The sequence below is a fragment of the Pocillopora verrucosa genome, chromosome 14, assembly GCF_036669915.1.
Source record: "Pocillopora verrucosa isolate sample1 chromosome 14, ASM3666991v2, whole genome shotgun sequence".
NCBI lineage: Eukaryota > Metazoa > Cnidaria > Anthozoa > Scleractinia > Pocilloporidae > Pocillopora > Pocillopora verrucosa.
The window spans coordinates 4,701,058-4,716,462 of record NC_089325.1 but is presented as its reverse complement, the minus strand read 5'-3'; the positions used below and the strand labels follow the sequence as shown (position 1 = coordinate 4,716,462).

The 15,405-nt window shown below is 37.1% G+C and overlaps 1 protein-coding gene across 1 annotated transcript; it reads right to left on the bottom strand.

Moving 5' to 3' along the window:
- Window positions 1-3,045: 3,045 nt before the first annotated feature.
- On the bottom strand, window positions 3,046-11,207 carry LOC131771149 (synaptotagmin-6). The gene is made up of 8 exons (XM_059086918.2): window positions 10,885-11,207; window positions 10,144-10,364; window positions 9,648-9,885; window positions 7,451-7,627; window positions 6,508-6,584; window positions 5,948-6,077; window positions 4,878-5,009; window positions 3,046-4,045 (listed from the first exon to the last, which is right to left on the bottom strand). The coding sequence occupies exons 1-8, from the start codon at window positions 11,089-11,091 to the stop codon at window positions 3,974-3,976; spliced, it is 1,254 nt and encodes a 417-aa protein (XP_058942901.2). The 5' UTR covers window positions 11,092-11,207; the 3' UTR covers window positions 3,046-3,973.
- Between the last annotated feature and the right edge of the window lie 4,198 nt (window positions 11,208-15,405).

Below are 15,405 nucleotides of genomic sequence, written 5' to 3'. Positions count from 1 at the left end.
GTGGGTTGTCTTTTCTGGTTTAATTCGTTAACGATCATAGTTGACATGCTAACCACTTTCACCAGAACGAGCAGAAACGTCTCACTATGGCTTAAGACTTTGTACAGTGTAGGGTCATCGGATAACATCGAGAGTACCAAATGAAAAAACAAAAATTCAAGTGCGGATCCTAAAATTTAATGTCGAGGGAACCAAGAATATGTAATGCTAGTGAAGTTCTACCGAAATCCATACTGACGTTACAATATATGTTCTCAAAATATCTTCAGCTACAAGAGAAAAAAAAAAACTAATAATCCTATAGAGAAGGGGGAGGGGATGGGATCCGCTTTTGACAAATGAAAACCGCGAACATACGCTTTAATCGGGATTCCTATCAATCTTAATTAAATACTTTTTTTTTTCCTTCACACCTTGACAACGAGGTTGGAGTCGTTGGATCCCTATCAGTACCAAAAGCGCAATACGTTAATGTTTCATTCCGGAAGTTTGATTCCTCACAATGACTCAGAGTTATTCTCTGTCACAATTTGTATGCTGTCGCTAAATTGCCATTTTTGTGCTGCGATCTTTTCCATTTACAATAGTTTCTTAGTTTCCTATCTGTCATTATTTATTTGTGTTTCTTTTCTCTTTAACAGTTCCATTCAATGTTCCCTTACGTATTAAAATATGTTTCATTCGAGTGGCAACGTTTGCTTTACAACAACCTCAATGTTTATCCGCTTTGAAATGTGTTAACAAAAAGCCTTCACAGAACTCAGTCAACGTAATTCGGAAACGATGAAGGGCGCTTTTATTTCGTAAATATTTGCCTAGCACGTTGGAAAAACAAAGCCAGAGTGTTTCGTCTAGACACTTTGTTTCTGTCGTTAGAAAAAGAACACGAAAAAGCCTGTTCCTCAGGCTGGAGAGGCCAATAAATAAGGATAGAACTCTCAATTTTTCTTGTCTAGCAATCAACTCTATCCAGTACATATTTAACACCTCAAGTATAGTTTGAATTCAGACAGTCATTTATGGAATTTTTAAACAACGCCTCTCTCACTGATGCCTCACTGATGTGAGTGATCGATTGATTCACTTCCAAAAAAATCTCTTGACAGGCAGTTGGATTTCCATATTTATCATTATTTTGTTAACGCTTGGCTGCTATTTTGTTCAATCATTATCAGTCTGTTTTTGCTGAAAGCAAGAAAACAAAAACAGTCATCCTTGCAACTAAATATGAGTTATTTTGGCATATTTCACATAATAACAATATGGCAGTCTAAGTGTGTTTCTCAATTTCATCGCCGGACTGATTGAATTCTAAATGATTCAAAACGTTTTCGAGATTGTCTCAGCGTTCTTTTAAAGATAAAGAGTTTGTTTAATATATTCTATTATTTTGATAGCAAGGCCTGATAGCGTTTATAATTGTTCTGGACAGTCATGTTTCCTTACAAGAGCAGATCGGAGTACGGCGGCAAAGCGAATGCTCCACTCCTCAGTACCGCCGTTTTCAAAACAGAACGTTAGAGCAAGCTGGAATTTTATGCTAAACTGGAAGGAAAGCCCTGCCTTGCTGATGCCTCGAATTCCTGTAATTCAAATTAGTAAAAACAAAAATTGTTGAATGGTAACTTGGGATAATGTTGGGCCGGAAAAATGTAATTAAATGCTTTATTGGAGATAACTTATGGAAACCTTTCTCTTATTTTGATAGCTTATCATTCTCAATTCTAAGTGTTTAAGCAATTTCTATAGGCGGGCGACAATAGCTATATTTAAAAGTAAATTAATCAAGGTTTTAGAAAACACTCGTGTCCTTTTAGCTAGACAAAAGAACACGAGTCGTTTGTGTTCCGCTTCGCCAAATTTGTAACGGAAAAAATGATTCCTGAATCTTCGATTGGCACTTAAAGGTTACTTATTTCAGTCGTTTTTTCGGCTTCGCAAAGCTTTCTTCATTGCTAGGGAGATCATGGTATACTAGTGCGGGAAGATAAAAAAGAAGACAGAAAACAAAACAAACAAACGACGCAACTATTAACCAACAGAGAACAAAGATGGCAAACAAAGTGGAAGATTGAAACAAATTGCAAATGGAGTTGACAAGTCAGCCTTACTTTTAATTACATTCATCACTGTAATGAAATTATTAAGAGTGTAAACCGTTCTTGTTGTCACCGCATTAACTGTTGAGAACATTATCGAAGCTGTTTGCAAACAAGCGCTTTAGGCTATTTACACCGCGTGTAATAGACACCTGACCAGAACGGTGTTTTACAAAGAAAGAGACCTGTTTGGCGCTACCCCGGAATCATGCAACAATTAACAACAGAATGAACAGATGACGGCAAAATGACCGGCAAAATGTCGCCTGGATGACAATTCCGTTACCGCCCTCCTACCGAGGCCAAGTGAGCTGTAACGAACCTTATTGTTCAATTGTTGTGCCTCCGTGGGAATCAAACTTGTACAACAGCCAAAACATTTTGCGCAAAAGACAGCATGTCGCAAGTTGAACAATTTATTTTTCGTCACCCACTGAGCGAAAGTGGCTGGTCTACGTGCCGAATTGTTCTCCGCCTGTTAGATAAGTCACTTGTTGCCGACCAACTGAGTCAGCCAAGTTCCTTTGCGGATTTCCGACAATATGGTCTGATACATGTGGGCCCCATGTTTTGAATTATTAACACACTTCTAAAATGTTCATTTCCTGAAAGAGACGGAAAATAATGAACTTTCTGAGTGATCAAGTAGAGCTCCTGAACATGATATACAAAATTGCTCAAAGAAATATTTCCATCCAAATTAGGTGCAAATAAATAAAGTAATTTTCATCCAACGAATGCGATAAGCCCTAAGCGAACTCACACTAGGTTCGAGTGTTTTCTGTTCCTACAATTTCTTTTGATGAACAAATTGTGGTGAATTGCCGAACTACACAGCTACAAGTTTATGTTTCACTACATTATAAACACACTTTTAAACAATTACATCTTTGTCCCTCCACTCTTTCTACAACATACTTATCATCACACCACACAGCCAAGCGAGTGACGTAAAAAAAGCGTTTAATAAGAAACAGTGACTATAAATAATCATAAAAATAAATAACAAACATCACTAGAAACTAGAACTTAACTAATACATGTCTCTCACGAGGAGGTGAAAACCAACCTTGGATACTACTTTACAAGGGTCTATAAATAACTTTTTCCTCAACCCTTTACACACTGATATCAGTATGCATATTCTCCGTACTGTTCTCTATACATTTCCTAAGGCGCTGACAAGGAGAATTAGCTTAACGATCCAGAACCTCTGTAGTTGTTGATCATTTCCATTATTCTCCTAACCTTAGTGTGTGATTTAGGAGAGATATTGTGAGGAGAGATTAGAAACTAGTCACTCTCAGGGGTTAAACTACTGCTGCTGTAATAAGCGGCTGTACCCGCCGAGGAAACGGCCGTCACGTAAAACCAAGCCCGCAAGTTCAAAAGACGGTGGTAAGAATGCTTGTAGGCGGCGGTCCACAAGCTGGCTTTTGTTGAAACAGTGAGTTATTAACAATGACATTGGTGGAAAGAGTGAGTGAAGTTTAAGTCGATTCGTAGTCATGAGAGTGTTGAACAAAATCGAACGGAGAAACATGAATTCGATTGGTTCATTACGTTTAACATTACGGACGGAATTTAACTATTCAAAGTCCTGAAAACAACTTACCGAAGTGATAATAAAATTTCAAGATACCTACATGTCCATATCGCTATTTACATACAGTTTACCTTTTTCCACGCGCGAAAATAACGTACTCGAAGAGTGCTCCGAACAATTCAGCTCAAAAGCAACTGAGTTTAGCTACAGCAGTATCTAGATAAGGCCATTGATAGGACACGTATGTGCGTTTGCAAGTAAGGATGTTAAAGCTTCTTAGTTCTCTGATAGGTCATAAAAAAGACTTCCAAGAAGAACGACGGTTAGTTTAACCGGGTATGCCATTGACTAGGAACACTTTGGAGGATGAACCGGCGCTGCGACTGCTCAATGAGTACAACTAAAACGAGAGAGAGACACAAGGATGTTATGCGAAGCCACAAAAGACCAGACAAACAGTAAAGGAAAATACTTGAAGGATAAGTTTCTTATTCGAGTCACTAACTTCCTATCCTTATGAGAGAGTGGTAAAAGATAACTAGACACAATTTTAACAATACCGCATAAAATCGACGAAGCTTACGCCACTTTTTTTTTTTAACTTTTAGTAGATTACCACCATTAAGCAATTTTTTGCGTTAACCCTCACACCTTCAACCAGCGGAGAGTGAGCTACACCGCTATGAAGAAAACGAAAATGCGTCTTGAAAATAAAGACTGCATGCAGTATTTACGAAAAGGTAAAAAAGTTTTGTATCGACCTTCAAAGATCATACGATAAAACGGGCAAAAGTGTTCCGGACACACCCTTTCATCTTGAATTCCTTAAGATATTAGAGTTTTCAATGACCTTTTCTATGAGTGACTGCTGAGAGGGCCTGGTCGCAAGGTAAACAGACGGTGGTAGATAGCCTACGTGTAGCTATACTCTCTCCCTGAAGGGGAAACGTGTCCCATCCCCTTGGGAGAGAGGGTACGGCTACATGTAGACTAGGTGGTAGACAGCCGGTTAGCGACTTTTATTGAAACCCCAGAGATACACAAATAATACCAGGTACCCCGAGAGGCTGAGCCGGGTTGATTGACTCCCCATTAACACTAATCGTGATTTAACTAAAAATATCAGGAGACGTGTTGCTGAAGATCGCGCTTCAAAACATCAGGCCCAGCAATGCATGATTTCTAAGCTGTCAAGGTTTACTTAAATTAAAAAGCTGTCTCTTTAGTCTTACCTTCCGCCCTTTAGTTTCGATACCACGCAAGAAAATGGGATGTCTGTACAACGCATGCGCGTACATGGCCTCCCTGAACTCCTGAGCTACGGCATTCTGTGCCCATTCTGCTCTCTTGTAAGATTCATTTTTCTACCACAAAAATTGGAAAATGTAATAAGAATTTTTAAAAGTTAACTCTTAGCTTACTCGTCAAGTACGTCATGTGGACTCCACTTGAACCCTGCCCATCCTTAGAGACACTACTTGCCGATTACTGATATCTCCATCTTATAAAACGGTCATATTGTATTGTCTCTTCACCATGAAGGAAGTTTGACAGAGCGTAAAAAAAAGAAAACTAGACCCGAAATACCAGAAAGTGGTTACTGTAAAATCGTGTGTCATGTGACAGAAATTGGACCTGCAAGAAAATCTCTTCGAAGAACCGAAGATGAGCCATATTCAAGTTTTGCATGTGAACCGCGTAGGTCCTGGAGCCTAGACACCAAATACGTTTCGCACCACCCCCCCACCTAATCAAACCTTTCAATTCGACCAGCAATTTTTAAACTGAAATGAATAAAGGTTCTTGTTGACCAACTTTAAAAATTAAAATGGATTCTGTTCGATTCAAGATTTATCACCATTCACCGCGCGTGACAATTTGGAATGTAAGTAGGATTTTTTTTTAACAAAATCGCTATTGAAAATAGCTTTTAAACTGAAAATGACCGAATTTTGGGCATAGTCCTTCTAATCGTTAAATGTTTCGTATTATCAGTTTGTATCGATGGTACATCTTTAATCTTCAAACATTCGTGCGTGAAAGCCGAACTTTGCTCTTTTGCACCTCAGAAGAGCGAGTTTTAGGAAGCCCGGCAGCTAGCCAATTTTAAGCCCATTCTTCTCTAATTTGGAGCAAAGACGCCTTTAAATTTGCCTCCTCAAACCAATCATAGATCGTCATTACACTAAACCAACGCAAACTAGATTTACTTCCGACAATTCATGGAAATTGTTCCAGGAAGACAAAGTTTATCTTTAAATTCTCTACATGCGAAGGACGCAAAACTAATTATCTCAGTTACCAGATCAGCTAGAGGGTATCGTTTTCTGATTGGCTCATCCAAGTCTAAGTACTTGAGTTCTATGTTGACTTGTCCAAGTGAATTGTTGCTACCAACAGTTTCCTTGTCGAAAATGTGAAACAACACAGCCCTGCAGACAAAACGAAAAAAAACAAGAGCGGAAACAGCAGTGAATTGCAATTACATGTCCACCACCATAACGTTTCCGGCAAAAAACTAACTTTGGACTATAGAACTGGGTTAACTTTTTTAAAGTACAATTGCGGAGATCAAGGAAATGCAGAGAATTTAAACAGCGAATATACACCCCACTCACCGTCCGCTCTAACTCTAAATAAAACATGTGATTGCGAGCTCGTAACGTTCCCTCGCCCTAAAAGGACTCCGTTTCTGCAGGCTAGGATTGACGTCCACGTACGTACAAGTAACTTTGGCTAGGATTCTAAATTTTGTATTCTAAATTCTAGGATTAGGATTCTAAATTTTGTATAGCTCTCCTTTCCCACTAGCGATGAATTATGTTGTACAAGGAATTATAAATAACATACACACTAATTTACCTCGACGAAAACTCCTCAGGCGGAACAGTGAATTCAAACGTTTCTTCAAATTCTGGAAACAACGTACCACTAACAACCTGTAGTTAAAAGGCAAAATATTTGTGAGATTGAGGATTTTCATACAAGAGCCACTGAAAGAGGGAGTTGTGGAAAACAGTGAAGCCTTGTTTAGCTTGAGGAGCAGACAATTTACGGCGCTCAATTTTCAGAACAACTGAATTATTCAATCGCTTTTTCTTTTAATAGCTCAATCATAAAAAGGAGGTATACACAAGGGCTTATTTCATTCAGAAGTTTAAAATGGGGCGCAACTGACTGATGATACCAACTTTTGGTTTCTTGTAAGTTTTTGACGAGTGGTTGATTTGTGTTGATAAACACCTTAGAAGAGTTGTCTAAGAAAACTTACTTTGTAATATGTGACTCAGCAGATCACATCAAAATATTATTTAGAAAAATGTTGAGTGAATTAATTGAATAAGTACGACATTGAAACGGATCAAAGCCTAGAAATCTTTTCTTTTTCAGAGAAGGAGTAGTGCTCGTTGGAGAAGGAAGCTTGAAGAAGAGGAGGCTCAAGAGCATGTTCAAAAGTATATGCAGTACAACAAATTAAACAAATCAATGTGACCCTTTGACTCCCAGAAGTGATTAACATGAAACTTCTCCCTATAATATCCATACATTGTCCAGCAAACAAAGTTATTATTCCAATCTAACACTAAATTCTCATAACTAATTTACAAGGAAATGTGTAGCAGCTAGAGGGGAGAATTAACAGTCAGATCTTGGGAGTTAAAGGGTTGAGCGATTAAGCAGCTCTGTTCTAACTAGGGACTCTGCAAATACATAGTCAGGAGGAGTAGATACAATACAAATTATTAAAAAAATCCCCAATGGCTGGGAAGTTACCCAGTTAGCTATTTGAAGATCAAACACACACCTCAGTTTCATATTGAAAACTAGTTCCAGAAATTGCACACTTGACAAAGGCATCAGAGGTGTTCCTCAGCGTGTTTCCAGCCTTGATGTTGAATGCTTTGTGGATGGTTACTATCAGAGTTTCAGGTTCTTCATATTCAAGACTGATTTCTAATTCTCCTTTGATGCTGAAATCAGTCTGCAAATGAAGGTTGATGAAAATGAGCTTAATAACAATTTCCTTGATTGTGATTGGTTTAAAAAACTCCTATTTTCCACTAATTCACTTGCCAAGTTGATATTGGACTATTCAATAAGCCAATCACATTCAAAGTTGTAGTTTAAATCAAAATTTCCCTTACTTTCATAACTTGGCTATTCTTCCTTCATCAGAAATGGCAATTTTTATGATTAATTGGTAATAAGGCTTCATTTTGTTCACTTCAGTCTGTAATCATACTCTGTTGTCAGATTTTGTTATCACTTACATGATTACAGACTGACTTGGACTCCACTCAGTCCTATTAACATTACTTATTATGATATCATTATTTTTTTGTTTCATCAACAGGTGTATTCCAAATATAGATCTTAAGATTCAAATATGAGATATCCTCAAAGTCTTAGACTTTTCAACCACAAAACAGTGGGTAAGCACAAATCTCTGTTATTTTCAAATAAGTGGGAAAAGTACAATGACCCTTGACATTATCCCTTAGAATGAGTTTTTACAAAAACGATGCTGTAGCCTAAAAAAGATACCAACAAGTCGGCAGTCTCATAGTTTTACAGCAGAGAAAGAGTTTGATTGTATCTGATGACAAAAGCTTTGCAAAGTAAGTTGCTCAAAATGTGCACAATAGAGCTTCATGAGGGATATATTCCATTTGTATTTAACATAAAACTTGAATTCAAATCTAGTGCTTGTAGCCAAACTGGTCCTAGAATTTAAAAATCTCTAATAAAACTTCAGTGCTTACATGTATATTGTTGCATTATCAAGATGCTAGGGATTAGGGTTATGGAAAAGAATGGGTTGAATTGGATGTCAACACTAAGAGAGATCCTCCAGAAAAATACAACTTACATGCACAAACAAACTTGAAAATGCATGTGGAAGTATTTTATCCACTTTAAAATTACACATAGAGAAAATTCCCCTCAAACCTGTTTTCAATCTCTAGTTTTCCAACAATGGATAGAAAACTTTTGCAAAATAATGATCTTTCTTTTCCTTAACCAAGAAACTTGGGTGAGGTTTAGAAACAGTTGATGTTGATTTCCTTCTTTCAAAAAATGGATCAATTGCTTTCCCTTTAAAAGGGTTAATAACAAGTTAAACCCCAATCCTCCTTACAGTAATTTGTCGCATTTCCCAGGCAGTTCATTTCACTGGTAGATGTTCATAATCTTGGGCTAGGATGTTCAAAACTGGGTTAAGACTAAACCAAGGGTTAGTGTGAAATCTGCTTTAAGATATGAAAGCTTTGAAGTAAAATTCAGTATAATTTTTTTTTTGTCTACAATTTGCTGATTGCATGCTCTAAAGAGAATAGAGAAGGTTAACAGAAAGAGGCTTTTGAAATGAGGAATCAAGAAATCTGTGTTGAAATTTAACCCTAGGTTAGCACTTATAGGCCTAGTCTTCCCCAAGAACACGACACCATTAATTCTACCAGAAAGGCCTCAAACCCAGACCTCTCTGTGCAATACAGAGCACAAACCACAGGGCCACTAAGTTTCTCATGTTTCTCTACAAGGTCAAGACACATCAAGTTCATATTCAATCATTCAAAATTTCTGACATTAATTAGACGCACATATCAAGCAATTATTGCATGGGGTTGAGCATGATACCAATGGTAAGGTCTATGTTATCTGCCTCGGCCTCTGGCTTCAGCAGATAATACAGACCTGAGGCTTGATAATTCATTATATCATGCCCAAACTGACTTCAATAATTGTTTTATTATTCTTTTTTTACACAATCTGCAAAATAACACACTTGTCTCTGATTTTGCAAAAGTTTGAGAACACTTCACCTACTAGGGGGCTTGGAAACTAAACAGACTTTAAACTCAACATGATATCCCAATATCTGCTTCAGATATTGGGTTATCATATTAACTTCACACACTATAATTGTATATTGACAGTATGCTCTCACCCAATCAGAGTTTTAATTGTAAGTCTTATTTATGATAAAAGTGATAACATACCGCAAGTTGAAGCATAAACCAATCGGTATGAGTTCCAGAGTTAAGACTGATCGCAGATAAGTCCACTACACCTTCACCATTAAAGTCATCTTCACCAAAAAAATCATGGTCCCACACAGCCACTCTTAGCTTTGTGTCTGCTATGTGTGAATGATCCAATTGGAATGAAAATATTTCATTGAACACAGGGTTGAGTGTCTTGGACTTGTATCCAGTCTTTTTCTGTCCTTCTCCATTTCTTATAAAAAAATTATCCAGAAGATATTAGACCGAGGTATGACAGTCATGCAAATAAAAGTAGAAATAGCTATATGTGTATCTATTTTGAATTTTGAATAAATTTGTTTGATGAGTGTGTAACTTCTAGTGTGTATGAGAACTCTGTAAATTTTGATGAGGCCTTTTTGACATGATGCAAAAATGAAAAGAAAGTAATGTATTTATCATCTGTAGACTACATCACTTGCCAAATATTGTAACAAAATAACAGACTTACACATCCGGGACAAGATCTAACACAGCATATGGGTCTGATTTTCCATTCAGATCTCTAGGAACAAGGTCTCTAGCTCGAATGACTTTAACCAGTAAAAGCTGTTGTTTGTGATTGTACTTGAGAGAGAGTTGTATATCTCCTTTGATATCTCCTGTGTCAGGTTGTGTCACAGTTGGGTCCATGCGCTTGTAGAGTTCTTTGATAATATCTGTTCCATCAAGCTTAACAAAGAGTACTTAATAAGCAAGTTTATTTACAATACATTTTCAAAACAACAGTTCAAAAATTTTAGGCCTGTTTCAAGAGTTTTACTTTTAATGCATCCAAGTATATCATTTTAATCTCTCTGTGACAAGAAAAAAGCGAAACAGCATCCTTTTGATAAAGATGAGACAGCATGTGAAAGTGTGATTACAACTGAGTGGTGTTGACCTTACAGAAGGGAAAGTTTTGTAAAATTTTGTTGAGGCGAAGGGATAGAGTAGAAACGGCATATTACCCCAGTGTAGAAGCCCCTCCCCCCCTGTGAAAAAGATAATAGAGAACTTCACAGGCGAATCAAAGTTATCAGTTATCTAATAATCATTCCGTAAGGAGTAAATCTTAGAAAATTTTGCTCAAAAGTAAAGCTCTGCTGTTAATTAGTCGTACCTTGGAAATGTTTTTGTTATTCAAAAATATATCAAGTAGCCAGGGAAATCATGAAGGGATTTTAAACTGCAAGTTGTAAACTTCAGATACCTGTTTTTGGAAACACGCCGTGTTCTTCTCTTTACTTTTGATCTTCAAAAACTTGTTTTTAGCCTCCACTAGTTTCGTCATTCCAGTCATGTCGTTTGTAGGAAGGTTCGCATTTGCGGCCGTACGCGGTCTTACATCTTCAACAGCCGTATTATCTTCATCAGCTGCGGTCCACTGCTGCCTTGATGCACTAGCTCCCGTCCCCATTACTGATCACCGAACCTGTTTACTTCTTGTACACGATTTTAGGTCATTTTCCTTTAGCCATACATTGTATACTTCACTACGGTGGAAGCCATATTTCAACAATATGTAGATTTTATGACGTACGTCGTGACGTTATTCCCATAATTTGTTCTAGGGCTAGGCCTGGGTAAAACGGGGCCGGTCGTCAATTTTCTGACATTTTTCGAGTAGGAATTTTATCATCCATCCTCTGTAATCAAAGGAATTTTGGTTAAGAGGCCTAATTTATAAGAGTGTCTTGACTTTTTTTGGTTTAAGGCAAACAGAGACTGAGCCTCTCTTAGGCGCCTAGCCCAACAACGCCCCATGGCGTGCCCTAAGTATACAGGGGAGTTTTTTTACTAAATTAATCAGCAGGAGTTTTTTTTCCCAAATCAGTTAGCATTCTGGCCGTAGCATTTATGACACCAGCGTTTTAAGCGGGGTCTGGCGTTTAATCTAAACATCATGGTATGTTCAAAAGAGATGGCGTATGTTTACTTTTAAGTTCGCCTTTGTCTTTTTCCCATGCTCGATTAAATTAAAGAAATACATTGTATCTCGAATTGTATCCATACATTAGTCAGCTTTTTAAAATCCCCGTTCCCGGACCTGAGCAGATGAGAGAAATAACGACTCAACGAATCTTGATTACATTAAAACTGTTCTGTCGCTTCCTACGACTCCTCATAAAATCTTTTCAAAGCTCTGCCTTAGCCTTGCACCCTATTTGAGCCTTTAACACTCCCACGTTTGTTTGTTTTTTTTATGGGCTCATCCCTTACAGGTCCGGTCTCAAATACCGCAACAAATTTAAATATACATATTTAAGTGCAACCGTAACGTAAACTCTAGTGTTTATAATATTCCCCCAAAAGGAAAAAAAGCCTCTCCGATCGAGCTCTTGTACCGTTGCACTTATGTCCTCTTATTGCAGATATGTCCTCTGATGTAATGTGATACAGTGACCAATCCAGCGATCTATCGAGCGACACGCCGCTTGGGACTGGTTAAGAGACTCCGTTGTAGTTATGTCTTCAAGCAAAAGTACTCATTCAAGGGGGTCGGGATAAGAGGAAAATTTGACCAGTATTTTCCGGTAACTGATCTGAGGAAAACATGCTGTTCGCATGATCACTGCGAACCGGATCATTGGCCTCTCATATTGCTTTCCTTAAAGTTTAATCGTTCGTTAACGCAGAGTGATCGCATCGTTGTTATAACCTAAACTTGGAAGAACAATTATTTACCGCGCGTGAATAACAAAGTGACTTTCGCCTAAAGGATGCGTTATTGTTCACGTTTTATTTGCAGCCTTGCTTTATTTACAGTCTTCATTGCTCGACTTGCGACTTCAATGACAACATTTTAGCCACAAGCTAAGACAAAAGCACAATGTGGCGTCATATCACAATTGCTTTATTTTCTTTAATAGTTGAAGATCATAGATTATGGTTCGTCGACATTAAATTATATATTTTTGACACTTCACCTGATCTACAGGAGGTGAGATCGACTGAGAAGTCCAAGTTGTGATTATTTGTCTGCGTCACGAAGTCTTCCTTCAATCACAGAAGTTTGGCCTTCAGTTGTTTATTTTGAGTACTGTTGGTTTTTGCCGTATCGCATTGAGCCCTTCGTTAAAAAAAATTGAAGTAGTAGATTGTGATTTTATTGCGGTTCCGCTGATTTTAGCTGTTTTTTTTTTTTAGTACAGTTTCTAAATTATTGTAGGATTTATTGCACTTTTGGGTGGATTTGTCCTATTTTACCCTGTTTATGATAAATTCACACAATGATTAAATCGAAAATGGGGTTAAAGGTGGCTATGGCAAGTCAATAGGATAGAATCCACCTAAAGGATGAATTTCACAGAATTTATCCCGTTTTTCTAGAATTCATTGGGAAAAAAAATGGAAAATCGGGTTGAAGATTGGATATGGCAACTTGGGATCTATTCCATTTGGAGGATAACTTTTCAGATTTAACCCTGTTTTTTGTCAAATTCACTGAGAAAAATGGAAAATCAGAGTAAAAATACCATATGGGAACTTCAGATATTATTCACTTCCAGCATGAATGCTCAGAATTGACCCCGTTTTTCTTGAATTTACTGATCAAATGGAACATCGGGGTAAAGATGGCATATGGGAACTTAGCATATTGCTATCACTTGCGGGATGAATTCGCAGAATTTATCCCGTTTATCTAGAATTCAATGAAAAAAAAAATTGAAAATCGGGTTGAAGATTGGATATGACAACCTAGGATCTATTCCATTTGAAGGATGAATTCTCAGATTTTACCCCGTTATTCTATAGAATTTCCAGAAAAAAATGGGAAATCGGGGTAAAGATAGCACATGGGAACTTCGGGTATTATCCACAATTTACCCCTTTTTTTTCTAAAATTCACTGATCAAATGGAAAATTGGGGTTAAGATGGCATATGGGAACTTACGGTATTAGCTACTTGCGGGCCAAATTCTCAAAATTTACCCCGTAATTCTATAATTCATTGAAAAAAAAAGAAAAAAATGCAAAATCGGATTAAAGATTGGATTTGGCAACCTAGGATTTATTCCACTTGAAGGACGAATTCTCAGAATTCATCCCGCTTATCTAGAATTCATTGAGAAAAGAAACTTTTTTTAAAATTTGTTATTTTTCCTTTTTTTTTTCATTTTGAAGTAAGACTAGCGAGCCGCACAAAGAAACACTACTTGTAGTTGTAAGCTCCTCGTTTATTTCCGACGCGTTTCGTGTCTAATTGAGACTTTTTTAGAGAATGACTACAATTAACGGGGAACAGTATATTACATAGTACGTTGGTGTGCCTAAGTTTTCAATTTCCATGGAAGTTAATAATAACTGAAAGCGGGCGTTATAAAAAACGTCTAAATACATATTAAGTTATTGTGCGTTGCTTTATTTTTGGGGGCTAAAGATTAGCGCTAATCGTAGAATTTATCGCTGAAAAAAGAAATGGAAAATTGGGGTAAAGATGGCATATGGGAACTAAAGGTATTATCCACTTGTAGCATGTTCTCTCAGAATTTACCCCTTTTTGCTAAAATTTATTGAAGAAAAATGGAAAATCGAGGCAAAGATTGGATATGGCAAGTCAGTAGGATAAATTCCACTTGGAGGATGACTTTTCAGAATGAACCCCGTTTTTCTATAATCATTGAAAAAAATGGAAAATCGGGGTAAACTAGATTAGATGTGGCAGGTCAATAGGATATATTCCAGTTGGAGGATAATTAACTAAAATTTGCCCCGTTTTTCCATAATTCCTTGAAAAAAATTGAAAAATCAGAGTAAAGATGGCATATGGGAACTACAGGTATTATCCACTTGTAGCATGAATTCTCAGAGTTTACCCTGTTTTTCTGGAATTAATTCACTAAAAAATGGAAAATCTGGAAAGATTTGACATGACAAAGTAGGTTATATTCCACTTGCGGGATGAATTCTAAGAAATTGTCCCGCTTCTCTAGAATTCACGAAAAAAATGGAAAATCTGAGCAAAGATGGCATTCGGGAACTTCGGGTAATATCCACTTGTAGCATGAATTCTCAGAGTTTACCCTGTTTTTTTGGAATTAATTCGCCAAAAAATGGAAAATCGGGGCAAAGATTGGATATGACAACGTAGGATATATTCCACTTACGGTATGAATTCTCATAACTTACCCCGTTTTTCTGGAACTCATTGAAATAAAAATGGAAGATCGGGTTGAAGATTGGATATGGAAACTTAGAATGCGTTCCACATACGGGATGAATTCTCAGAATTTACACCGTTTTTCTGGAATTAATTAGAAAAAAACGGAAAATGAAGGATGTTCCGAGTTATAATTTATTCCCATTTTAAGATAAATGGACACAATTTAGCCCGTTTTCAGAATTCATTGAAAAATACATTTGGCATGTTGGGATATATTCTTTTTATGAGACGAATTTTTTTTCTAGAATTCTCTGAAAATAATGGAAAATCGGGTAAAGATTACAAATCACAAGTTGGGATATGTTTCACTTGTAGGATGAATTGTCTGATTTTACCCCATTTTTACAGAATTCTTGGAAAAATGCAAAAAACCGGGACAAAGATTGAATATGACAAGTTAGGATGTATTCCATTGACAGGATGAATACTCAGATTTTACCCAGTTTTTCCAGAATTGACTCAACAAACGGAAAATCGGGGTGAAGATTGATTATGAAAAGCTAGGATGTATCCCACATGTGGGATTGATTGTCAGATTTTACCTTACTTGTCTCTAATAAACGAAAA

What these genes read in the sequence shown, in the direction of transcription:
- LOC131771149 (XM_059086918.2), bottom strand. Translation starts at nt 11,091, where the DNA reads ATGGGGACGGGAGCTAGTGCATCAAGGCAGCAGTGGACCGCAGCTGAT. An exon ending in TTAGATCTTGTCCCGGATGT is followed by an intron (nt 9,886 to 10,143) that starts GTAAGTCTGTTA and finishes TTTTTTTATAAG; the next exon opens with AAATGGAGAAGGACAGAAAA. An exon ending in GATACCCTCTAGCTGATCTG is followed by an intron (nt 5,010 to 5,947) that starts GTAACTGAGATA and finishes TTTTTGTGGTAG; the next exon opens with AAAAATGAATCTTACAAGAG.